This window comes from Alosa sapidissima, chromosome 16, assembly GCF_018492685.1.
Source record: "Alosa sapidissima isolate fAloSap1 chromosome 16, fAloSap1.pri, whole genome shotgun sequence".
NCBI lineage: Eukaryota > Metazoa > Chordata > Actinopteri > Clupeiformes > Clupeidae > Alosa > Alosa sapidissima.
The window spans coordinates 16,586,283-16,607,178 of record NC_055972.1 but is presented as its reverse complement, the minus strand read 5'-3'; the positions used below and the strand labels follow the sequence as shown (position 1 = coordinate 16,607,178).

The 20,896-nt window shown below is 49.5% G+C and overlaps 1 protein-coding gene across 7 annotated transcripts in view; it reads right to left on the bottom strand.

Annotated features, from left to right (window-relative positions):
* Nucleotides 1-20,896, bottom strand: part of tacc2 (transforming, acidic coiled-coil containing protein 2) — a 72,087-nt gene that overhangs the window by 39,132 nt on the left and 12,059 nt on the right. For 6 of the 7 annotated variants that reach the window (XM_042065960.1, XM_042065962.1, XM_042065957.1 and 3 more), the window contains 4 exons: nt 16,572-16,849; nt 14,475-14,603; nt 3,901-11,706; nt 2,351-2,458 (listed from right to left, as the gene is read on the bottom strand). In XM_042065960.1, the coding sequence (XP_041921894.1) occupies nt 2,351-2,458; nt 3,901-11,706; nt 14,475-14,603; nt 16,572-16,849 (8,321 nt within the window). Of the gene's footprint in view, nt 1-2,350; nt 2,459-3,900; nt 11,707-14,474; nt 14,604-16,571; nt 16,850-17,040; nt 17,109-20,896 lie in introns of those variants that run through there. The other variant, XM_042065964.1, reaches the window with a different exon arrangement.

The window sequence follows — 20,896 nt, the reverse complement described above, 5'->3', positions numbered from 1 at the left end:
CTCTCCCAATCTCTAACTCTCTCTTTCTCTCCCCCTCTCTCTCACTCACACATACACACACAGACATAAAGTATTAAATTCTCAGCTTAAGTGTGACTGCATTATAGCTTTTGTTCTGGACTGACAGGCCGCTCGGAATGGACTCATGTGAGGGCGTTGGTGTGAATAGCAAACACACACACACACACACACACACACACACACACACACACAGACAGACATGTGGACACACACAGACATGTGGACACAAACACGCTGTCAGACTAAATTCCACAGGGTCCCTTCCGATACCAGAGACACAGACAGAGACTGACAGAGACGATAGTCTCCAGCTGTGGGTAAAACCGGGAGTACACACATGCGCCCTAAAAATAACCTGACACACATACGCACGGGACAATTTAGAAAGGAATTCTCTCACACGCTCTCACTCGATCTGCTGTCTACTTATCTCACCCTCTGTCTTTTACACACACACACACACACACACTCATTCTCTCTCTCTCTCTCTCTCTCACACACACACACACACTTAGTAACACTCCCCAAGTCCAAACTGTCTCCAGTGAAGTGTGCAGTGGGACAAGCCCTGTAATTGACAAGCACCAAGTGTTCCAGAGGCATGTGTATGGTGTTAGAAAGAGATACAGATAGAGAGAGAGAGAAAGAGAGAGAGATAGAAAGAGAGATAGAGAGAGAGAAAGAGAGAGAGAGAGATAGAGAGAGAGACTGGGCAGAGTGAGACAGAAAGACGGACAGAAAGACAGACCAATAAAGAGAGAGAGAGTCAGGGAAAGACAGCCAGACAGAGGTACAGATTAATGGCATATGTACTGCATAGTGATGCCAAGAATGAAAAGAGATGACAAGCGAAAGACAAAACAACTTTAGAATGCCCACATGCCTGACTAATGCAACATTCAGACTATCAGATGTAAGCCTAGTCTGAAATAGACAATACTTACAATACAATAGACAGTTAATGGAGAAATATGTTCTAATGTCTCGAGATGAGATGCCTAAAGGCTGGGCTTAGAGGCTTGTCCACTCATCCCTTTTTTAATGCCGGAGATATGATGAGCACCATGGACTCCAAGAACATCTCTCACAGACTGGACACTTATATAAAACTTTTAATTTGGAACAGACTGTCCTGCCCCATCTCTTACAGGATAATGCTGTCTGTCTGGTAACCCTGGACGACCATTTACTGTCACGACTCTACAGAGTTATCCGCAGGACCGCACATGACCTGTTAATCTAGTCCGGTCATTCATTTAACAATCTCTGTATATTCCTCCACGTTGCTCCACGTGTGACATCCAGATGTTTGCAAATCTGGGATTAGAAGCAAGATATTTATTTAATCTCATCTCCTTGTGTGTGTGTGTGTGTGTGGATGTGTGTGTGTGTGTGTGTGTGTGTGTGTGTGTGTATGTGTGTGTGTGTATATACAGTATGTGTGTGTGTATATGTCTCGAGCCATCTGGACAGCATGTGTAAGTGGAGTTTTTCAGAAGCTTTTTGAGAGAAGCTTAAATGCACATTAAGCGTACTGACCAGCAGGGAAAAGACACAGAATGATATACACTTTTTTTCTGTAAACTCTGGGGGCATAACAAGATAAATTTTAATAGGAGCAGTAGTTGGGTAGCCATATGACAATCAGTTAACCCAGGTTTGATTCCCAAACCCGCCTTTGCCAGTCTGTGTCACTTTGGATAAAAGAGTGCTAAATACCGGTCACTAACCCTTAAAGGTGTAGGTTTTTGAACATTGTAAGTTCCGCAACAATTGAAGGTTCTAAAATTCTATGTTGAATTCAATGAACCCAGATATTCTTTAGAACGTTAATTTCCCAACATTCCCGTCACACCGGTGTGACGGTACTCCTTTAAGGGTTAATTTTACTTAACTTTACTGCTACTGTTGCCCTTGCGGACACTGAAGGACACAAATGAGAAGCAGTAGCAGTTTATCACCAGTTTACTCAACCAAGACTGTGTCCTCAACAAAACACTCTTTCTGGAATTTGTTGTTTATCATTAACACAAGCAAAGTCTCGACTTCCCCTTTTCGGAATGACAATAATGTCGCTGGATGAGTTTCTTCTAGGTCAACAAGGAAGTGTTACAGTAGTGTCAAATTAGATAAAATATCTATGACTATCAAATATTCAACACCATCCAACTCAAAGATTTCAAAATAGTACATGACCCCTCATATATATTATATTAGTAATAAATATGCAACATGGAGGGGAAATTACAGCCTTTCCCCAACATCAGCATATTAGGACTAACATGAGTGAAAGTAAGTGAATGTGTCTATTGAGAAGCATTGGACTCACCTGGAATCCAAGTGGGCTTCCTCTGCGGGCTCTACCACAGGAGGAGCGATCTCTTCAGTGGGGGTGCGGAACTCTTCACCTTGAGGAGAGTCCAGGGACGGAATCGGTCTGCCAAGTCAACAGATTTGAGAGAGAGAGAGAGAGAGAGAGAGAGAGAGAGAGAGAGAGAGAGACAGCAGAAGGGAAGGAACAAACAGGGTATTATTATATTAGCAGTATACTTTAATAAATTCACAGCTAATAACTAATAACTATAACTAATCTAACAACTAATAATAATCTAGATTGTGATGGAAACAAAGTGGTATAAGGCTTACCATCTATATTCCCTTGCTGCTGGTATATGCGAAACTAGCATCAAGCTCTCAAGCTCTGCTGTCCCCAAACTCAACAGCACCCTGTGTGTGTATGTGTGTGTGAGTTTGTGTGTTCAGAATAATAGGCCTATTCAAATCCTAACAGGGCATAAGTTGATGTCAGACTTGATGTCACCCTCACAAAGATAATGGCTTGCACTGGTTCTTATTCCGTTCAATTTCCATTCAGATGCAATGGTCTGTGTATGTGTGCCTCATTCATATTCAGACTTCCACATTTCATGTGCTGATATCATCACTGTGAACGTACATCAGATAACATGCCTGGAATTCATTTACAACTGATTTTTCAAGTGACCTGTCACTCCGCTAAGCCTTAAATAGATGTGAGTAATCAAGAAATGTGTTTTCTATTTGGGTGCGGTGAACAAGCAATGGTCAAACCCAGTTAACACAACTAATGTTCCTAAAAATACTTAAACGTAGTCTGAGAGACACTTTCGTTTGTTAGGTCTGTAAAGACAACCTTTGATAGTCCTCCCACAGTCCTCTAAATACTTTTATTTTTCAGTCCTCTAAATCATTTATTTTGCAGTGCTAGATTTGAAGATGTAGGTTCAATTATCTGATTACAGATATTAAGAGAATATAGGTGAAGCATGGCATAGCATGTAGGAAAGTACAGTACATTACTCTGCGTTGCTTTTTTGACCACATAGCTATACCGCCTCTAAGAGGGTTGTCTCCTGTCCGCCCGGTGTTCACCAAGCACAGTGACTCATCCATGAGTAGGCAAAATGACCTTTTAATGCCATCGCTCTGTTGAGAGTACTGTAATTCAATAACACTGGTTATAAAGAGCGTTTCCTTGACATGTGGAACAGGATGGTAAAGCACGGGAAAAATTTGGGTTTTTGAACTCTGGAGCTATTTTTTGCGAGTGTGTGGGAAAGTGTATCTGCTTGCTTCTTTTACACACAGCAGGCCTCAGCTCTATAAACAGCCTCGCGGATCAGATGCACCAAACGCATCTCTAAGCCTTGCCACTCTCAAACAAACACCCACTCACTCACTGACACATATTCACACCAACACACACTCTCTCTCTCTCATGTACACACACAGTCAGACCCAGTCACACACACCCAGTCACTCACACACACACACACATACATGTACTGTAAACACACACACACACACACACACACACACACACACGGTGTGCGTAGGTACCTGCTTCCAGTGCTTTTCTCAGAGTAGCCTGCTGCTGTGTGGTGCTGGTCAGCGTGTGCCTGCTGTGCTGCGGCGTCTTTGAGCGCCCTCAGCCAGTCTGTGCCACCGCACGGCTCCTCAGCCTGGCTCTCTGGCCCAGGGGCTGCTGACCCTGCTGACCCTGGCCTTGGCTCTGGACCTGAGACTGGGGCCGGAGCCGAGGCATCTTTGCTATCACTACCTCTGTTTACATTCACATCTCTGGTGATAGGGGCAGAGGTCAGATCGTCATTTGAGGTTTCGGATTTGTTATCAGTGGAGTTTGACCTCGGGTCTTGGGGCTCTGTGGCCAAAGCACCTTCACGTAGCATTTCAATAAAAGATTTTGAGGGTCTTAGATTCAGGTCAGACTTGGAGTCATAACCGACTGTAGTGGCAGAGCTGTCTGGGGTATCAGTTGCCAAGGAAACAGATTGACTCGTGACTGGAATGGTGTCTGGGAACTCTGGGACGGCTTTTGGAGCAGGAGAGGTGTCTGTGACCAGCCCCTTCTCCTCTTGACCATCACCTGTGACTGTTTGGCATGAGACAGTGTTCTCTGGTTTGGTAGACAGTACTGCGCTCTCCTCCACCTTCTGGACAACATGACACACAGAGGACTCTCCCCCTCTGCCATCCTGTGGGAGAACGTCTTTCTCACTGGACAACACTGAGACGCCAGTGAAGGCATCCTCGGTTGATTTTACGAGCTTCCTGTTTTCGTCCGTCTTATCGCCTTCCTCCTCCTCCCTCTGCCCCATCTCTTCCTTCCTGCTCTCGCTATTCGGAGCCGCCTCGGCCTCACTGGCTCTGGCCTGCTGTTTGATGTCTGGGCTCGGCCTGTGGCTCTGTGCTTCGGGGAGCATCTGTGTGGAGCCAGCAGCTATGTTTTGCACCAGCTCCCCCGCGTCTGCTTTCTCGGTCGGGGGTGGAGGGGTTGATGTGTCCTCCACCCCCCGCTGCTCCAGTTTTGCCGTAACACTTTGGTTCTGCTGCGTGGGAGCTGCAGATGCTACTGCAGGCTCAGTACGACAGGCCTGTGGCTCTGCAGCGGACTCCCCTTTAAAGGAGCTTTCTGCGTTTGTGTCAGTACCGCCAGGGAGAACATTCTCGCCTTTGCCGTCCAAGACTGGGTGCTGGGGAGCCTCACTGGGGGAAACAGAGGGAGGGTCAGTGGGAGGTCGAATGGGAGCCGTTTCCCGCTCCTCGGGTTCAAAGGTTATGGGAACAGGGGCCTCTTGTGTTGTGCCAGAAGCCTGACTGATGTAACTGTTGCTGTTGCTTTGGGTGACTTGAATGAATAGCTGTTGCTCGTCCGTTTGAAGCTGTGACTCTCTTTGAGAGGGGCTGCCGCTAACGGGAAGAGAGCTGGTGTCTGTCACAGGCTCCTCGGTGGCCTTATTCGGGTAAAGTATGTGTGTCTCCTCATGCTCTGTCTCGCCGGCCTGCGATGATGCAGCACACGCTGCCGGTTCACAGTCACCTCCTAGTGACACAGAGGCAGCAGTGTTCTCTTGCCTCTCCGGCTTGACCTCCTCACCCTCATTAACTGTTGTCGTGACCTTTGACTTCTGACCTTCCTCCCTCTCTTCCGCTGTGACGTCACTGGAGCCCTTCTCGTCCACGTGAGATGAGAGATCCCCACTGACTGTGGGTTCGGACACGGGGAGATCCAGAGTCGGGGGCATTCCTACTCCTCCACCAACTCCGCGCTCCTCTCTCTCTCCTCCTGGGCTGGGCTCAACCTGCTCCAGCTGTTCCTCCAAAGGTGTCTGGCTGCCCCCGGTGCCCCCGGCCTCGGCTGGTTCTTCGGCCTGCTGCGGCGAGGCGCGATGGTCATCCAGCGCCGGACACACACTTCCACACTGCTCTGACACCCCCTCTGTGATGCTACTCTCAGGCTCTGGCTGCTTCTGTTGATCATGCTGCTGTTGCTGCTGCTTCTCCTCCTGTTGATCTTGGGGCTGAGCGTTGATCTGTAGGACACGTGCCGAGTCGGCCTCGCTCGGGGCTTTGTCCGAGCGAATCTCAGCGGGTGACTCTGAGGAGGAGAAGCTCTGATCTGAGGACGGATGAGTGGACTCTTTTAGGACCTCGCTTCGGCTGACCACCCGTTCGGCCGAGCCCGAGTCTGCCTGCGCAGAGCCGGTGTCAGACGGTTGTTTGTTTTCCTCGCTTTTGTCAGGAGTCAGCAAGTCTCGCCGTTTCTCTTCTGTGTTTACTTTTCCGTCATTCTCAACGCTTTCGAGCATTCCCCCCCGTTTCTCTGTTTGTGTTTCGACTCTACCCTCTCCTTGCTTGGAATCAGTCTCTCGCTGCTTCTCCAACATGTTCGTTTTCTCCTGTGTGTCTCCCAGGTGCTCAGCTGAGTTGGTCTGTTTTCCCTCGGTTTCGTTCAACACGCTCCATGTTTGTTTATTCTCACCCTCCTCCTGCTTGTATTCAGACTGAACTCCCTGAACACTCTCTGCCTCAAGCCTGTTTGTGTTTGCTGCTCCTATACAGGTTTGCAGGTTTTCCTCCAGTTCCCCCCTCCCTTGCTGTATTATTTCTTTGTTTATGCTGGAGGGCATACTGGCTGGTTGCTCAGTGCTGATGCTATGACCACTACTGATGAGGTCACGCTTGAGGGACTGGTCAGCATGGTCCGGAACATTCACCATAACGGGCTCTTTTACGTGGCTCTTTGTGTCTGCGCTGTCTGTTGAAACAGATGAAGGGGTGTTAAATGCTTTGTCATCGCACAAGTTCTCAGAAATGCTTACTTTTGCTGCAGAGGCCTGCTCGTCTTCGAGTGGTTCCTCTGTCCTGTCAGGTTTTGCGTCTGGGCCACTGACCGGTGGTATGCTCCCAGTGGATGCAGTCATTGAGTCTTCAGCCTGACTGTTGCTAGGGAGTATAGGCAAAATGACTGCAGTGACTGAGTCTTCAGTTTGACTGTTATTAGGGAGTGACACACTCTCACTGGTGGCTTCTGACCGCGGACTTCCTGTATCACAGACGGACTTTGCACCACCGCCCCCTGACAAACTGTCACACGGTCTTATCTCCTCAGCGTTAGCGCTGCTGCTGGAGAAGACGTGCGCTCCAGAGCGAGAATTCCTCTCCTCTGATACAGTATTCACAGGTGCAAAAGGAGCGTCAGCAGCGATTCTCTCCGTTTCCCCCTGTCCTTGTGCCGAGTCATAATCCCTGGCACTCCTGTTGGCTGCATCCTTACTTATAATGGCGTGCGTCATTGGAGCTACATCCTGCCTCTCCTCGGTACGTGATGGGCCATTAGATGCGCTGGTGGTGCTGGGAAGCTGTCCCCCACTCCCCTCCTTCTCCTTCTCCTCCCTGGCACTGGTGATATCGCACTCGTTTACAAGCTCCCAGTGACTCAGCATGGGGCCTGGAGGCTTCAGAACAATGGTTGGCACGGCAGCCGGCTCGGTCGCCACGGCAGCCTCCGGGCTCGGGCCAGTTGAGGGCAGAGGGTCCAATTTTTGCATAGGTAGGCTGACCGCGCTGTGCAGCTTTATTGAATCAGTCTCATCAGCGGTAATGACCGGCGTCTCTAATTTGCCTGAGGTCACAGGTGGTTTGTCAGGTGTCACCTCCACGGAGGGTCGCAGAACCAGGGGAGCGTCAGGTGGAAATCTGAGAGCATCATCTGTGGCAGCGCTGTCCGTGCTGGGATCAACAGCAGCGGAGACGACAGGCTGTAAATCACACTTAACAGACTCTGATTCAGCTGGGGCTGTTTCCGCTGGCACCATTGTTGATGACTCTGAGGCCAAATTTCCAGCTTCACTCTCGTGTTTACTACTTTTCTTTTGAAGCTCCACCAGGCTTTCAGCATCAGCATATATAGATTCAACATCATTTTCTACCATTTCACCCTTAATCAAATTCTCATTATCCGCTTTTTGCCGGCTCTCTTCATTTTGCCCATTCATTCTTTCTGAGTCATCAGCATGCTTTCTTTCTTCAGGGATTTCTTTAATCACTCCATCATTTACTAAGCAATCAGTGTTTTCTGCATTTTTGCTGAGTTCTCTTTCAACATGATTATTTATCAACCCAACGACATCAGCTGCTTTTTTACTTTCCTCTTTCTGCTCATTGCTAGTCTTCAGACATTCAGAATCACCTTCATGTTTGCGTTCTTCTCTTTCCTGGCATGTGATATCCCCTTGGCTCATGCTGTATTCTGAACCAGCCATGCGGTTAGCTGCCATAACACCTGTGACCCCTATAGCCTCTGACCTTTGACCCCCATCAGCACCATCCTTGGAAGAGTCAGCACTTTGACTTTCAGCTTTGAGTGAAACATCGACGCACACTTCCTGACTTCCTTTCTCCCGAGAAGCAGGCAGAGCTGCGTCCGGTGCCTCTCCTGTCTTTTCAGCAGAGGAAGCTGACTCTGCTGCCCGCTTGTCTGGCCCCTGGCTGGGTTCCGCGAGACTAGCACTCGCTGTTTCACCTCCAGGCTGCTTCTCTTTCTCTGTTGCTCCAGGCTCTTTTTCTGCACTGCTCTCATGCTGGGGCTTCTTTAGCTCCGTGGGACTCTCGCCTGCAGTTTGCGGCCGTGTTTGAGGGGGCACCTCGGGCTTCGGCGCCCCCAAGTACTCCTGGAGGCCAAAGGTGGTCTCCGTCACCGGGTGGCGCAGGCTCTCGTGCACCATCAGCGGGGGCAAGGAGGCGCAGACCACCGGCGTGATGCTGGGCATGGCCGGCGAGCTTCTCCCGTCTTTCGCCTTCAAGATGCTCCCTGCGCTGCTGTAGCTGCCAATAGCCTCCCACATGCTGGCCTGAGGCTTGCCAGGCTGCCGCGCTATCGACGTCGTGCTCTCGGGGGGTTGCGGGCCCCCGGTGTCCAGTAGCTGCGGCGAGTCGCAAGGCTGATCTACCTGTTGCTGGCTGGCACCGACTGAAGAAGCCCTCTGTATTCCAGCCTCCTCTCTGGGTGGCAAAGAGGCACTGAATGGCCCCTCCTTTTCTGCTGTTGTGCTCAGGCACCGATTCAACTCAGCCTCTCTCTCCCCTTCTGCTTCTTTTTTCTGCAAATCGGCAGAGTTTGTTTGAGCTGGGGGAGGCGGAGAGTGATTGGACGAGTCCAAGCTGCCTGCGCCACCAGCCAGAGGAGGAGGGAGAGAGCCCCGTTCGGCAGAGATGAGAGCGATGAGCTCACCGCTGCTCTGGTGTTGGTGGTGCGGCGATTCCGCCTGTGGCTCTGTGGCAGCGTCGCGGAGCGGACACGTCTCTGTGTCTGCCGCTGTCGTCGTCAGTGACACCCCACTGGCCGGACCCACTGCTGGCTGTCTGAGTGAAGTCTGCGCTCCTCCTCCCTGCTCCCCCCTCTCCTTCTCCTCCTCCTCCTCCTGCTTTTCTGTCAGTCTCTCTCTGTCCCTCTCTCCCACTCTCTCCAATCTTCCTGCGCTATCGTCCTGGCTGGTGAGTCCTCTCTGAAGCCCTGGAGGGTCAGTGCTGGTGCTGGTCAGTATCTGGTTTTCCGTCGGGAGTGATTTTGTCTCTCCTTCCTCAGCTGGTGAGAGCGCGTCGGTCCCTAGGGAGCTGTTTGTTGGCTGTCCCCCTCCCTTTCCCTCACTCTCCACTGAGTTGTCTGGCAGTTGACTGCCTCTATTGCTACTGCTATTACTGCTGCTGCTGCTGCTGCAGACACTGTTAAGTGCAGTTTCCTTCTCTTCCGCTTTCAATGCAGGTGAGCAATTAATCTGAGTGTAGATTAACGAGGGCTCGGGCTCCTTGAGAGGGAGGCTTTCACTCTCATCCTGCTCGCCTGTCAGGATCAGAGGCTCGCGCGACTCACTACGACACAACGCTCCGACCGCTGTCTCCGTATCCGACACTGTTTTTAGTGTTGCGTCCGCCTCGCTCGCTTTCTCTCGCCCTCCCTCGCTTTCTATCATTTCTGGCATCGTGGGTGTTGTCAGTGGCAACGCGGTGGAATCAGCAGCAGCCTGCACAGAAGCCTCTTCAAGGGCGCTCTCCTCCTCCTCCTCCTCCTCATTTCCCACAGCGGACTGGACCGGGAGGAAGGTTTGCTGGTCCAGAGAGAGCATTTGCTCTTTATTCAGAGTTTCTTTCTCCTCCTGCTCTATTTTCAGCTGGGCAGGTGGGCTAATAGAACTGCTGTCCGCCTGGTTATCACTGAGTGCTTCCTGTGGGTGAGTTAAATGTGTGTCATCCTTTGTGAGTGTTTTCTCTTGGTTGTGGGGTGCTGCTCTCTCCTGGTTAACCGCAAATGCTTTACTTTGGTCTTGTTGCTGTGTTTCAACCTGACACTGACTGTCTAATCTTTCTTTGTTTGACTCATCTTCCGACTTTCCAGGAAGTATGCTGCTGCTGCTCTGATGTGTCGTACATGTCAATGGCTGTGATCCCTCAAGAGCCCTATGTTCATCGGCAGCTCCGGGGCAGCTTGGATCAATCGGCACGGTCTCGGAGGCAGATGTCCTCGCCGCGTTATGGTCACTCCCCACCCCAGCTATTGACTGGTCGCAGCAGGGTGGGGTTTCCGGCTCTGATGTGTCTGTGTGAGACCCATCTGTCTGGCTGTGGTCAGCTGGCTGGCTCAGTGCAGGAGCGGAGGCCAATGAGAGGGCAGGTGAACTCTCAGGGAGGGTAATATGAGCTTGGGTGGACGTGGAGGTTGGGGATGGGGGGCAGATGTCTCCCTCCTCCCTCTGGGGCCTCAGCTGTTCTTGTGAATCTGACCCCAACTCCCCAGGGGACTGCGCGATGGCCCCGGGCAATTTGTTGTCTTTTGTCTCGGTGTTGTGTGTCTGTGCCAGAGCATGCTGTGTCTGCGTCTCGGCCTGTGAGTGTGTCTGCTCGTCGACACGCGTGTCCGAACGCGGGGCTGGGGCTGTGAAGGAGGCTGTCTCTGGGAAGATGGCTGCTTCCGAGAGCTGCTTTGACTCAACCTGTGACAGCTCACCCACAGCTGCCGTGTTGTCTGTCTCCGAGCCCTTAACTGAATCTGCTTCTTTCTTAGGCTCTGTGTTGCATGGAACGCTGTCTTCTACTGGAGCAAAGTCTGGGGGAAAGCTTGTACTGGCTTCACTGCCTACACTTCTCTGCACAGGCTCATCTTTTTCCTTTACTATTGCCAGAGGGCCATCTGTTTTTGCAGGTAGTTTTGAATGGTGAGTTTGCATTCCCTCAGATGTGTTGCTACAGGCTTTTTCTTCAGTCTCTGGCTGTAAACAAATATCGGTTTGTTCCTGTTTCAATACTGTGTTTGTTTCAGCCTCTGATCCTATCTCAGTCCTGGTCAGACAGGCTGCCCCTTGTTTTAATGTGGCTCCACTCACCTTTGAATCTTTAGGCTCTTTGTCCTGTCCACTGCTATTATCGTAGCCCAAAATGTAGCTTTTGAAACTGAAATTGACCGGCTCCTCCTGCCCAGTAGCCTCGCTGCTTGACTGAGTTCCACTGTTGCCTTGGAGATCTGTCTCACGCCCCGGCTGGGCTGCTGCCACCCTCTGACTCACACCTTTCTTCTTCCTTCTCTTTCTTTTCCCTTCCTTTTTAATCGCGGCCTCGGGCGGCGGATACCTGCCAGCGGCTAGGCCGGGCCCTGCTGTGTCTGTTGCTTGGCAGGACATTCCGAGCGCGGCCATTTGCTGCTCGCATTCCTGGAAGGCGGCTTGGAGCTCCAAGTTAATTTGCTCGGATGAGGACAGAGGCGGGGTGGGCTGCTGTTCCTCCGCAAGCCGAGAGGGAGAGCCAGTCGGGGACGAGGGGCTGCCGCTGAGAACTGGGTCACTCCGTGGGCTGCTGATCCAGGACAGAGGAGAACCGAGAAAGGTCATTGGGGACAAAGTTAGCATCAGGCCGAACTGATGGTCAGTCAAGGCAATGGTTGCGGTTGCCAGAACCCACACACTGCAATCCAAACTTGCCCTCCCTCCCACACTGTGAGGATGGGGCAACAGAGCCTCATGCAGAGTCACTCTACGTCAACACTCAACTGCACCCCCCCATACTATGAAGATGGGGCAAAAGCTTCATGCCAAAACACTTCATTGCAATCCACTGCAAATTCTTCCCCCAGAACTCAGAAAAAGGGGCAAGAGCATCATGCAGACACACTCCACTGCAGTCCACACATGTTGCATCATAATCATAGCACCACAGCAAACTCACACTGATCAGAGGCCACAGCACACACACACACACCATGTACACTCAAGCAGCCACAAGAGATTTCATTGCACAGCCTCTGTAATTTTCTTCATTTCCATGTCTTTCTACTCTATTTTTCAGTTTACAAACCCTAATCACACGCATACACACACATACTCTCTCTCTTTCTCTCTCTCTCTCTCACACTCTCATACACACACACACACACACACACACACACACACACACAGATGTTACTAAGATCAGGGTCAATGCTTCCCCCATCCATCACTAACCCTAATGGGAATCTGGACACACAGATTGGCAATTTACAGTAGTTCTCTCTCTCAGACAGAGCTTGCTCTCTCTCTCTCTCTCACACACACACACACACACACACACACACACACACACACATACACACACACTAAAGCTCAGTTAATTGGAGAATCAGCCTCTCAAAGGCAGGTGCAGAATCATGACTGCTGAGTCACAATGTAAGTCTAACGACAAGCAGGGCCGCCATGTTGCTTTATTGGCTTTCCAGTCAAGTAAATATGACGCACAATAGGCCTCCATCTTGTGACAACACAGATTTACCTAGAGCATATTTGTCTGTCATTACAAAGCCAGAGGTATAGTTCATTCTAAACCGCGAATGGAAAAACACTTTAAAAAAAATCATTACCCAAGCAAGTCTCTAATTGGATGATATGCCATCCATGTGACCGGTCTCAGAGAGCTCTCTCACAACGCAACCTCTACCCTGACAACAAGCCACACCACACCACACCACACCCCTACCCGCCTGCCTAAATCCTTAACCGATCCCTGCACAGATGAAAGACTGGCACTCCCTCAGTGTTTTTCTTTCTGTCTTTCACTCTCTTTCTCAAAGAGGAACAGTTTAAATGGCTTTAATGACACACTACGACAGATGCTGGGAAGGAGAGAGAGAGAGAAAAACAGAGAGATGGAGGTAAGAGAGAGAGAGAAGGGGAAAAGAGAGAGAGACAGGAAGCGAGGGATAAAAGAGAAAGAGAGAGAAAGGGGGAAAGAGAGAGAGACAGAGAGGGGAGGAAGAGGGTTCAGCTCATACTAGGGCCTGTTTGCCAGGCTCGGGGCAGACCGGGGCCTCTTGGCACACAGACGCCACTCTGTCCGCACTGCACAGACTCAGCAGGTCCCCAACTGCACCGCAGGGCTCTGGCAGAGGCAGGGATTAACCAAACCTCTCTTTCTTCACTTTGCTACTCTTTTAGTTTCTCAATCGCTCACTTTCCACATGTCTCATTCTAAATCTGTTGCTAAATTGATCTTTCTCTCTCTCTCTTTCTCTCTCTCTCTCTCTCTATCTATCTCTCCAACTTGCAGGCTATTTTCTCTAACTTCTCTAAGAATCCCACAGGCGTGTGCGGTGGCTATGTACATTTACCGACAGAATAAACACACACAGCAAAAACATACAAGGCATACACAAACATACAGCGGCTGCATTCCACATGGGAAGTCCCCCGGTTAAAGCAGCTGGGCCATAAAGCCCTTTTTCTGTTTGCACTGTTGTCATGTATACGGGTTTAAAACTTCCTTACCTTGCTCATCTGAACTCTAACTTTGTGGGCACTATCCCATGTACCAAAACAGCAGTTAAATGCATTGGGCTGAGGTGGCCATAAGTCTGCTTTCCAAGGCTGAGGAGAGTTATAGCATTTCAAGTCAAAACACTGAGCAGGCAGTCAGGCGGGTGGACAGGCGGCCACTTTCTCTGAAGCTGTTTCCAAAGCCGTTCGTTTACGCTGGCTGTCATGGTGATCAACAACGTTTTCCTGCAGCTCACCAGCCTCTGACAGAAACCCGCTCGACTGCGGTGTGCAGACTGATGCCAGGCCCACCACACCACAAAGCCACACAGCAAATAAAGTGCATGGATGTTAGAGACGGCAGCCAGGTCAGGTAAAAAGGAAGCCAACAGACATCAGCAAAATCACCAACACAGGCCGGGAGAAAACTCATCACTCCACAGAACGACAGAAGGCAGTCAAACCCTCACTCAAGACAACACATTTAGGCACACATCAGGGTGTCCTTATGCACAAACCACTGCAAATCAATGCACTCACCCTGAACACAAAGAAAGAGAGAGAAAGAGAGAGATGTATGGCTAGATCGATCACAATGTATGCAATATTCATACCTGAACAGCCTGCCATTTTCCAGCAGAACATTGTCAACATCAAATTGACTATAAGAAATAGTGCTATTAAAGAGTGGAATAGCTTCACTGCATGGCAGGTGTTTCAGGTGTGCCTAGGTGCAGACGGAGGCACCTGATGATTGCTCAGGCCATACATCTGTCTCTACATACATTCTCAGGCCATACGTCTGTCTCTGTCTCTCTGGTGGGCTGTGTTCTCTGATACCTCTTCACAATGCCCAGGACCGGTGGGCTCACATCCACGTAGTGCTTCAGCCCAGCCAAGAGAGGGTTTGCTGGGCCAGACAGTGTCACTGTCTCACTCTTCATTCCACCTGAGCTTGCCTGTTCATTCCTGACACACAGGTGTTTATAATGCACCGCAAGACACAAGTACACACACACACACACATACACAAGGAGAGAAATAATTATAGAGGAATAACATCAAACAGTATCCTCCATTCATAGTAAGCACTGGCTCAAGTACTTCCAGGTGACTCAATAGTGCAGTCCTGAAAACCATCTATTTTGCTACTGCTGTATAATCCTACTACTATGCAACCCATGAGCCACCATGTTTAGTCAAGATCTGCGCCCTACAACAAGCCTGTCAAACACATTAAATATTATTTCACTTCACACATCATAGACTGGCTAGGCTAAGCTTAGAACAGCTGTAGTGATCTTGTGTGACGAGGCTCAAAGTACACTGATTATCTGCACATACTGGTGGAAAGGAAAACATCTCTTCTTATTCCCATCATGGCTTAATGATTAATCTCTCATGACTATTACAAACAATGAAGATCCACAGAGCTCTGTTTAAGCTATCAGTCTAGTCTCCTGTTACAGATAAGTCAGTTCTCTTTTTCAACATCAAAGCCTGTCCTGCCAGCGACCTCCTCTCTGTGGTCCGCATCATAATGAATTGATATGAATACGGAGCTGCCGTTGGACAGTGACAAATGACTGTGACATTGAGGAGAGGTGAGGTCACCCTGGGAACGGCGCCGTCCTGCCTCATCATAAATTCTCATGCCGGTGATGCAGCCTGGACAGACAGACAGACTGAACGAGAGCACTTTTGGGGCTTTGACGTTCTGAGCAGGGAAACTGTGATTGTTTTTATTGTTTTCTCCATGATCACAAGTCATGTGGTCTTTTTTGAGTCTCTCAGCCTAACGTCTGACGCTGGTATCTCAGTCATCTGGGCTAGTCAGAATTTCCATGGAATGGAGCGGGTGCCTCTGAAGGAAAACAAAAAGCGCACGCCCCTGACAGATAAACTGACTAGCCCCAAATGCCACGGCAGGGATTTCGCCACTCGGGCATGTTGGGTCAGGTAGGCATAGCTCATCTCCTGCAAACTGATTTTCTACAGCTAGCCTGCTCTGATAGAGATCTATGACAAACCCTCAGATTAAACACTGCACTGTGAAAAAGCGGAGATGAATGTATAATATCTGAAGCTATGATGTGCTCTACATGTAATTAAGATAAGATACCATGAGGAGATGCTTTCAGTCAACTGTCTGACAGAGGTCAGAGTACAAGGAAGCAACAGGGTTCAACACATAAACTCCTAACACTCCTCTGCATGCCTATTTTTGTCACTCTTTCTCTGAAATCTGTCTACCATGAATCTAGAGGTGTTAAACTATCACCAAACCGAGCAAGCAAATACCATCGTGTTTGACTGTTTTATTAGTTCATATGCACAAGCGGAAAACTTTGGGTTTCAGTTTCAAAGCTGACACACGCGAGTGAGTTTGGGGAAGGAAAAAGAGGCATGTAAGTACTTGCCCCTGCCAGCAAAGTTGTTTGTGTGTGTTTCTATGCGTGTGCAGATGTGTGTGTGTGTGTGTGTGTGTGTGTGTGTGTGTGTATGTACGCGCGTGTGTGTGTGTGTGTGTACGCGTGTGTGTGTGTGTACGCGTGTGTGTGTGTACGCACGTGTGTGTGTGTGTGTGTGTGTGTGTGTACGCGTGTGTGTGTGTATGCGCGTGTGTGTGTGTGTGTGTGTGTGTGTGTGTGTACGCGTGTGTGTGTGTGTGTACGCGTGTGTGTGTGTGTGTGTGTGTGTGTACGCGTGTGTGTGTGTGTGTACGCGTGTGTGTGTGTGTGTGTGTGTGTGTGTGTGTGTGTGTGTGTGTCTGTGTGTGTGTGTGTACGCGCGCGCGCGCGTGTGTGTGTGTGTGTGTGTGTGTGTGTGTGTGTGTGTGTGTGTGTGTGTGTGTGTGTGTGTGTGTGTGTGTGTGTACACGTGTGTGTGTGTGTGTATGATGCATGTCTATGTGTGTGTACTCTTCTTTCCTCTTACCCCAGAGATGTGCCCCAGAGGTCGAGCTCGGTGCTGAGGTCGGTGCTGGGGAGCAGGTCATGCGGAAACTCAAACTCCTCCCTCTCCTCCGCCCGCTGGCCCCAGCGGTCCTCGTCCTCGGCAGGGCGTGTTGGCCGTGGCGACGGGCTGCCCCGTGGTGGCAGCGGCGGTGCGTCCTCTCCTTGGGCGGCAGTGGGCAGCGAGGTGTGGACAGCTCCGTTTTCAGCCCTGCTGCTGTCCCTCGTCTCCGCTGCAGGTCCTTCTGTGTGAACTTCAGCCTGGGAGACACACAGACGGAGAGGCACATTCAGAGAGCGGACATCTTTGATTATGGATTTGCGATCGTGTAGCAATGCTGGTTAGTGACAACTCGCATAAGGAGCACAGATCAAACACACAGCTCAAATGCAGACACAAGTACACACATACACACACTTAAGCAAATATCCCGATCGGTAAACAAACACACCCTCTTTAACACAGTGCCGTGGTAAGCCATTCCATACAACACACCCTGACCTTTTGTCTGAGACAAAAGATCAAATTACCCTACACAGCCACAGGCTTCCATCATGCCATGCTAGAGTCCAACATTCATGAAACCGAAACTGGACTCACAGGCACACCTCGGGGATCCTCACGTGAATAGCACTGTTTACCCAACAAAGCAGAGATCTGATTATTCTGACATCTACAAGACTGCCTCTGCTTTTATCTGACAACCATTTCTGCTCATCATACAAATCAGTAGGTGTGCAAATCACAGCAGATTGGATCTTGGAAGTGATCCAACACACCCTGTTACAAATGATTTTCCCTTCGATGTGACCAGTCCTGTCTGGCTTGTTTGTAATCCCAATATCTGTCCAACCCTTGCACAACACTTCATCAAACCAAAGCAGAGCAATAGGGTGTCATAAGATGTGTTGTAACACAACAGTGTTAAAACATGTTTTTATGACCCTGCACAATCAACAACTGTACACATATTTAGTTCAGAGAACATGCATACGTGTGCCTTACGTCAGATAGTCTGTCTGTCATTTTTATTCTACTCAATTTGCAGTTTTTAATTGATGGTAAATCAATGTGGAATCAAATGTGACATTGCAAAACCACTGAGATGGGGAAATGTATTGTTTAATATCAGGCCAAGCAGGTGGAAAATAAATCACTACGTATTACAGTGAAAGACTTCCCCTTCTGCCGAGGCCCCATCATCGATTCACAGATGGGGGGTATATGATTACAAACACAGCCCTGCACATAACTGGATCATGTATCGAGGCCATTACGTTAGAGACATACCACCCAGCACACTCAGAAGCCATTATGACTTCCCATAAAGGGAATCCCCCCGACATCTTACACACACACACTATCTGTTTAATACATGCTTGTCGCACACATGCATGCACTTTTTCAAAAGAGGAGAAGTGTGTTCACTCATGCAGAAACTAAGTCACACAAATACGCAAGCGGGCGCACACACATGCACACACACACACACACACAAATGTTATCAACAACTGACTGCCTCAGAAATTGAGGTCACAACGAATCTAAAAGTAGCACTCTTCCTTAGTAGAGCATGCACAGCCACTAAAACCACTGATGGTACGGTCTGCATTGTGACTGAAACAGGGCACTGAAAACCTTACGTCTGTATTCCAACGGTGCACGTATGGGGGACAAATCAAGAGAAGTGTGCGCGTGTGAACGCTGAATAGAAATGTGGATTGCTCACCAAGTCAGAACTTGTGGACCTGAATACTTAATACTTAACAACAAGAATCTGCCAAGTCTCACTGATCAGATCAGAAACCGGTTCAGGTAAGGTGAGGATATCAGTGTATAAATATAAATCAGTTGCTGCAACAAATTGCTCCACAGCTCTCTCTGTCTCTGACAAGATCTAAAAATCTACACTAAAATGTGGAGAGAGCTAACCATTATCATTTGAAAATGTTTAAACAAGCTTAGTCCCAGGAATCCAATCTCTAATCCTAATCACCCATGACAAACCCATTCTGCTGCATCAACTTTTATTAGGGGCCCCTGGACATGAAAAGGTGCCTGAACTTAAGTGAATCCCTTGTTAAGAGCACTCAGTGTGGTTCCCTCTCTCCTTCTCCCTCCCTCCCTCCTTCCCTCTTTATATCTCTCTCTCCCTCCCTCTCTCTCTGCACCTGTTTTCCTGCATCACAATGTGGAGCCCTGGTGAGCTCCCTGCCTGGCCTCTTCTTTTCTCTCTCTCTGGGCCTTCCTGCACAAAGATCACCTTACACTCACGTGTAAAGGACCGGGGCAGAACCGAGGAACCGCGCAGCACTTTGTTTTTCTTGGTTCCGCTGTAAGGAGAGTTCGTCTTGCTGTGCCACTGTGCCTGTGTCATCACATGCACAGGGCAGGCACAGAACTGAGGTACTTACACCATAAAGATAAGCACATCCTAGTCTAGAGTCAACGCAGTGCCTTACAGCAACAGGAAGCCTGACCCAGAACCTCTCATCTGAGTGTAAACCTCTCTCTTGTTTCTATTCATATTAATGAGCTCCCTGCTTTGTTCAACCCTCTGTGCCAAGTAGCTCTACTCCCTTTACTCTAGCTACTCGTCCACACTAATTGGAGTAAAATCCTTAAGAGGCAACCACAGACACAAGCATTAGGCATTAAGTCACTGCTCATCGCATGAAAAACTGAGCCTGAAAAAGCACAGTCCTACAGTAGGTAAGGGTCTCACATCAAGGCACTGTCTGGGAGTTAAACAAACTCTGCCATGTTTGCTCTTTAACACACAGGCACCCTTTTCAAAGCACCTCAGAACAGATGCTCACTAGCGACCTGAGTTCTCAGGCACTGTATCTGTTCTGTGAGTCAACTTCCTGTTTCCTCTCGGTGACTACACCTACACCAAAATACCCCTGCTGATGTCTGTCAACACACCACAACGCCAGTATATTCAGGCAATTACTGGAGAGATTGGTCTTGTCTCTTATTCTTTATATAGAATGTTAGCTTTGAGGCATATGCTTTTATAAAAAGCACAATACATAGCACTGATGTGACCCCTCAGCTGGACATGGTGAAGACAAAACTCCAAAGAGAGGCGATGAGGCATGCAGTGGTTAATGGTGAACCAGTGTTTTCTCTCTTAACAGGGTGAATGATAGGCTGGCTCTTTGACCCCGAGGCTCAGGCAAGTTGAATGGCAGACCCCCTGAGTGTCCTTCAGCCCCTTACTGAGTGCTAACAGCATGGGAGGCTAGCCTGGGATTCCTCCATTCAGAGATGCTGAGAGGAGGACAGGGACCTATGGCAGGCAACGTCACTGTGCACATGGGGGAAAACACATGCATGCAGATATATACACAGACAAACAAGCACACACAAATAAAACACACTGAACTGTGCATGCCCCAAATCAGTGTATCTTAAAATGGCACGTCAGCAGACAGTAAGCTGGCGATATACACACATGGTAACTGCTAAAGCATGCTGTTACACAGTCTTAAAATGTAGCAAGCACTATAAAGGCAGCACATTCATTTCAAGTTTCCAAAGTCTACGTATAGGCAAACGTCAGTGATATGTACACCCTGAACACCAATACACCTCACATATACGCATGTCTAAGACACCTCTTGATGACGATGAGAGTCACGCACACTCACCTTGGCAAGCAACACACACTCAGACAAACACACACGCACGAGCAGGGGCTGTAGTCCTGGCAACAGAGCTCTATTCCTGCTCCTTCAGATCCTCCTGTCCCTTGCTCTCGCTCTTGCTCACGCGGAGTCATCCAGCGCAAAGCTCAGTGTTGTGGTCCTCTCTGACGGCACAAACGTGCTGCAACACATGCTGCTGCTGCTGCTGGTGTTGGAGCTGGTACTCCTCCCCAAACTCCTGAGTCAGCTTGCCTCCCCCTCCTCCTCCTCTCTCTCTCTCTTCCTCTCTCTCTGTATCTCGCTATCCCTCTCGTCCTGCACCCTCCCTCTTCCAGGTTTCTGTCGCTCTCCTGCTAATTTTCCATTGCCCTTGCGAGGGCAGCTGTGGCGTCCGACAGGCTGCAGGATCAGAGAGCGAGCGGGGGAGAGGGACTGACGCGGAGAAGGCTGGCTGATAGGCAGGTCAGTGGTGGCTGGACGTCACTGAATCTGACTGTGTGTCTGTATGTCTGTGTGTCTGACTGACTGACTGACTGACTGAATGAATGACACCGGGACAGCCACAGGAAACTTGAGTGGATTTCCCCTCCCCTCCTCTTTCTCACCCCTCCTCTCTCTCTCTCGCTCTCTCACTCCCTCCTCCGCCTCCTTCTT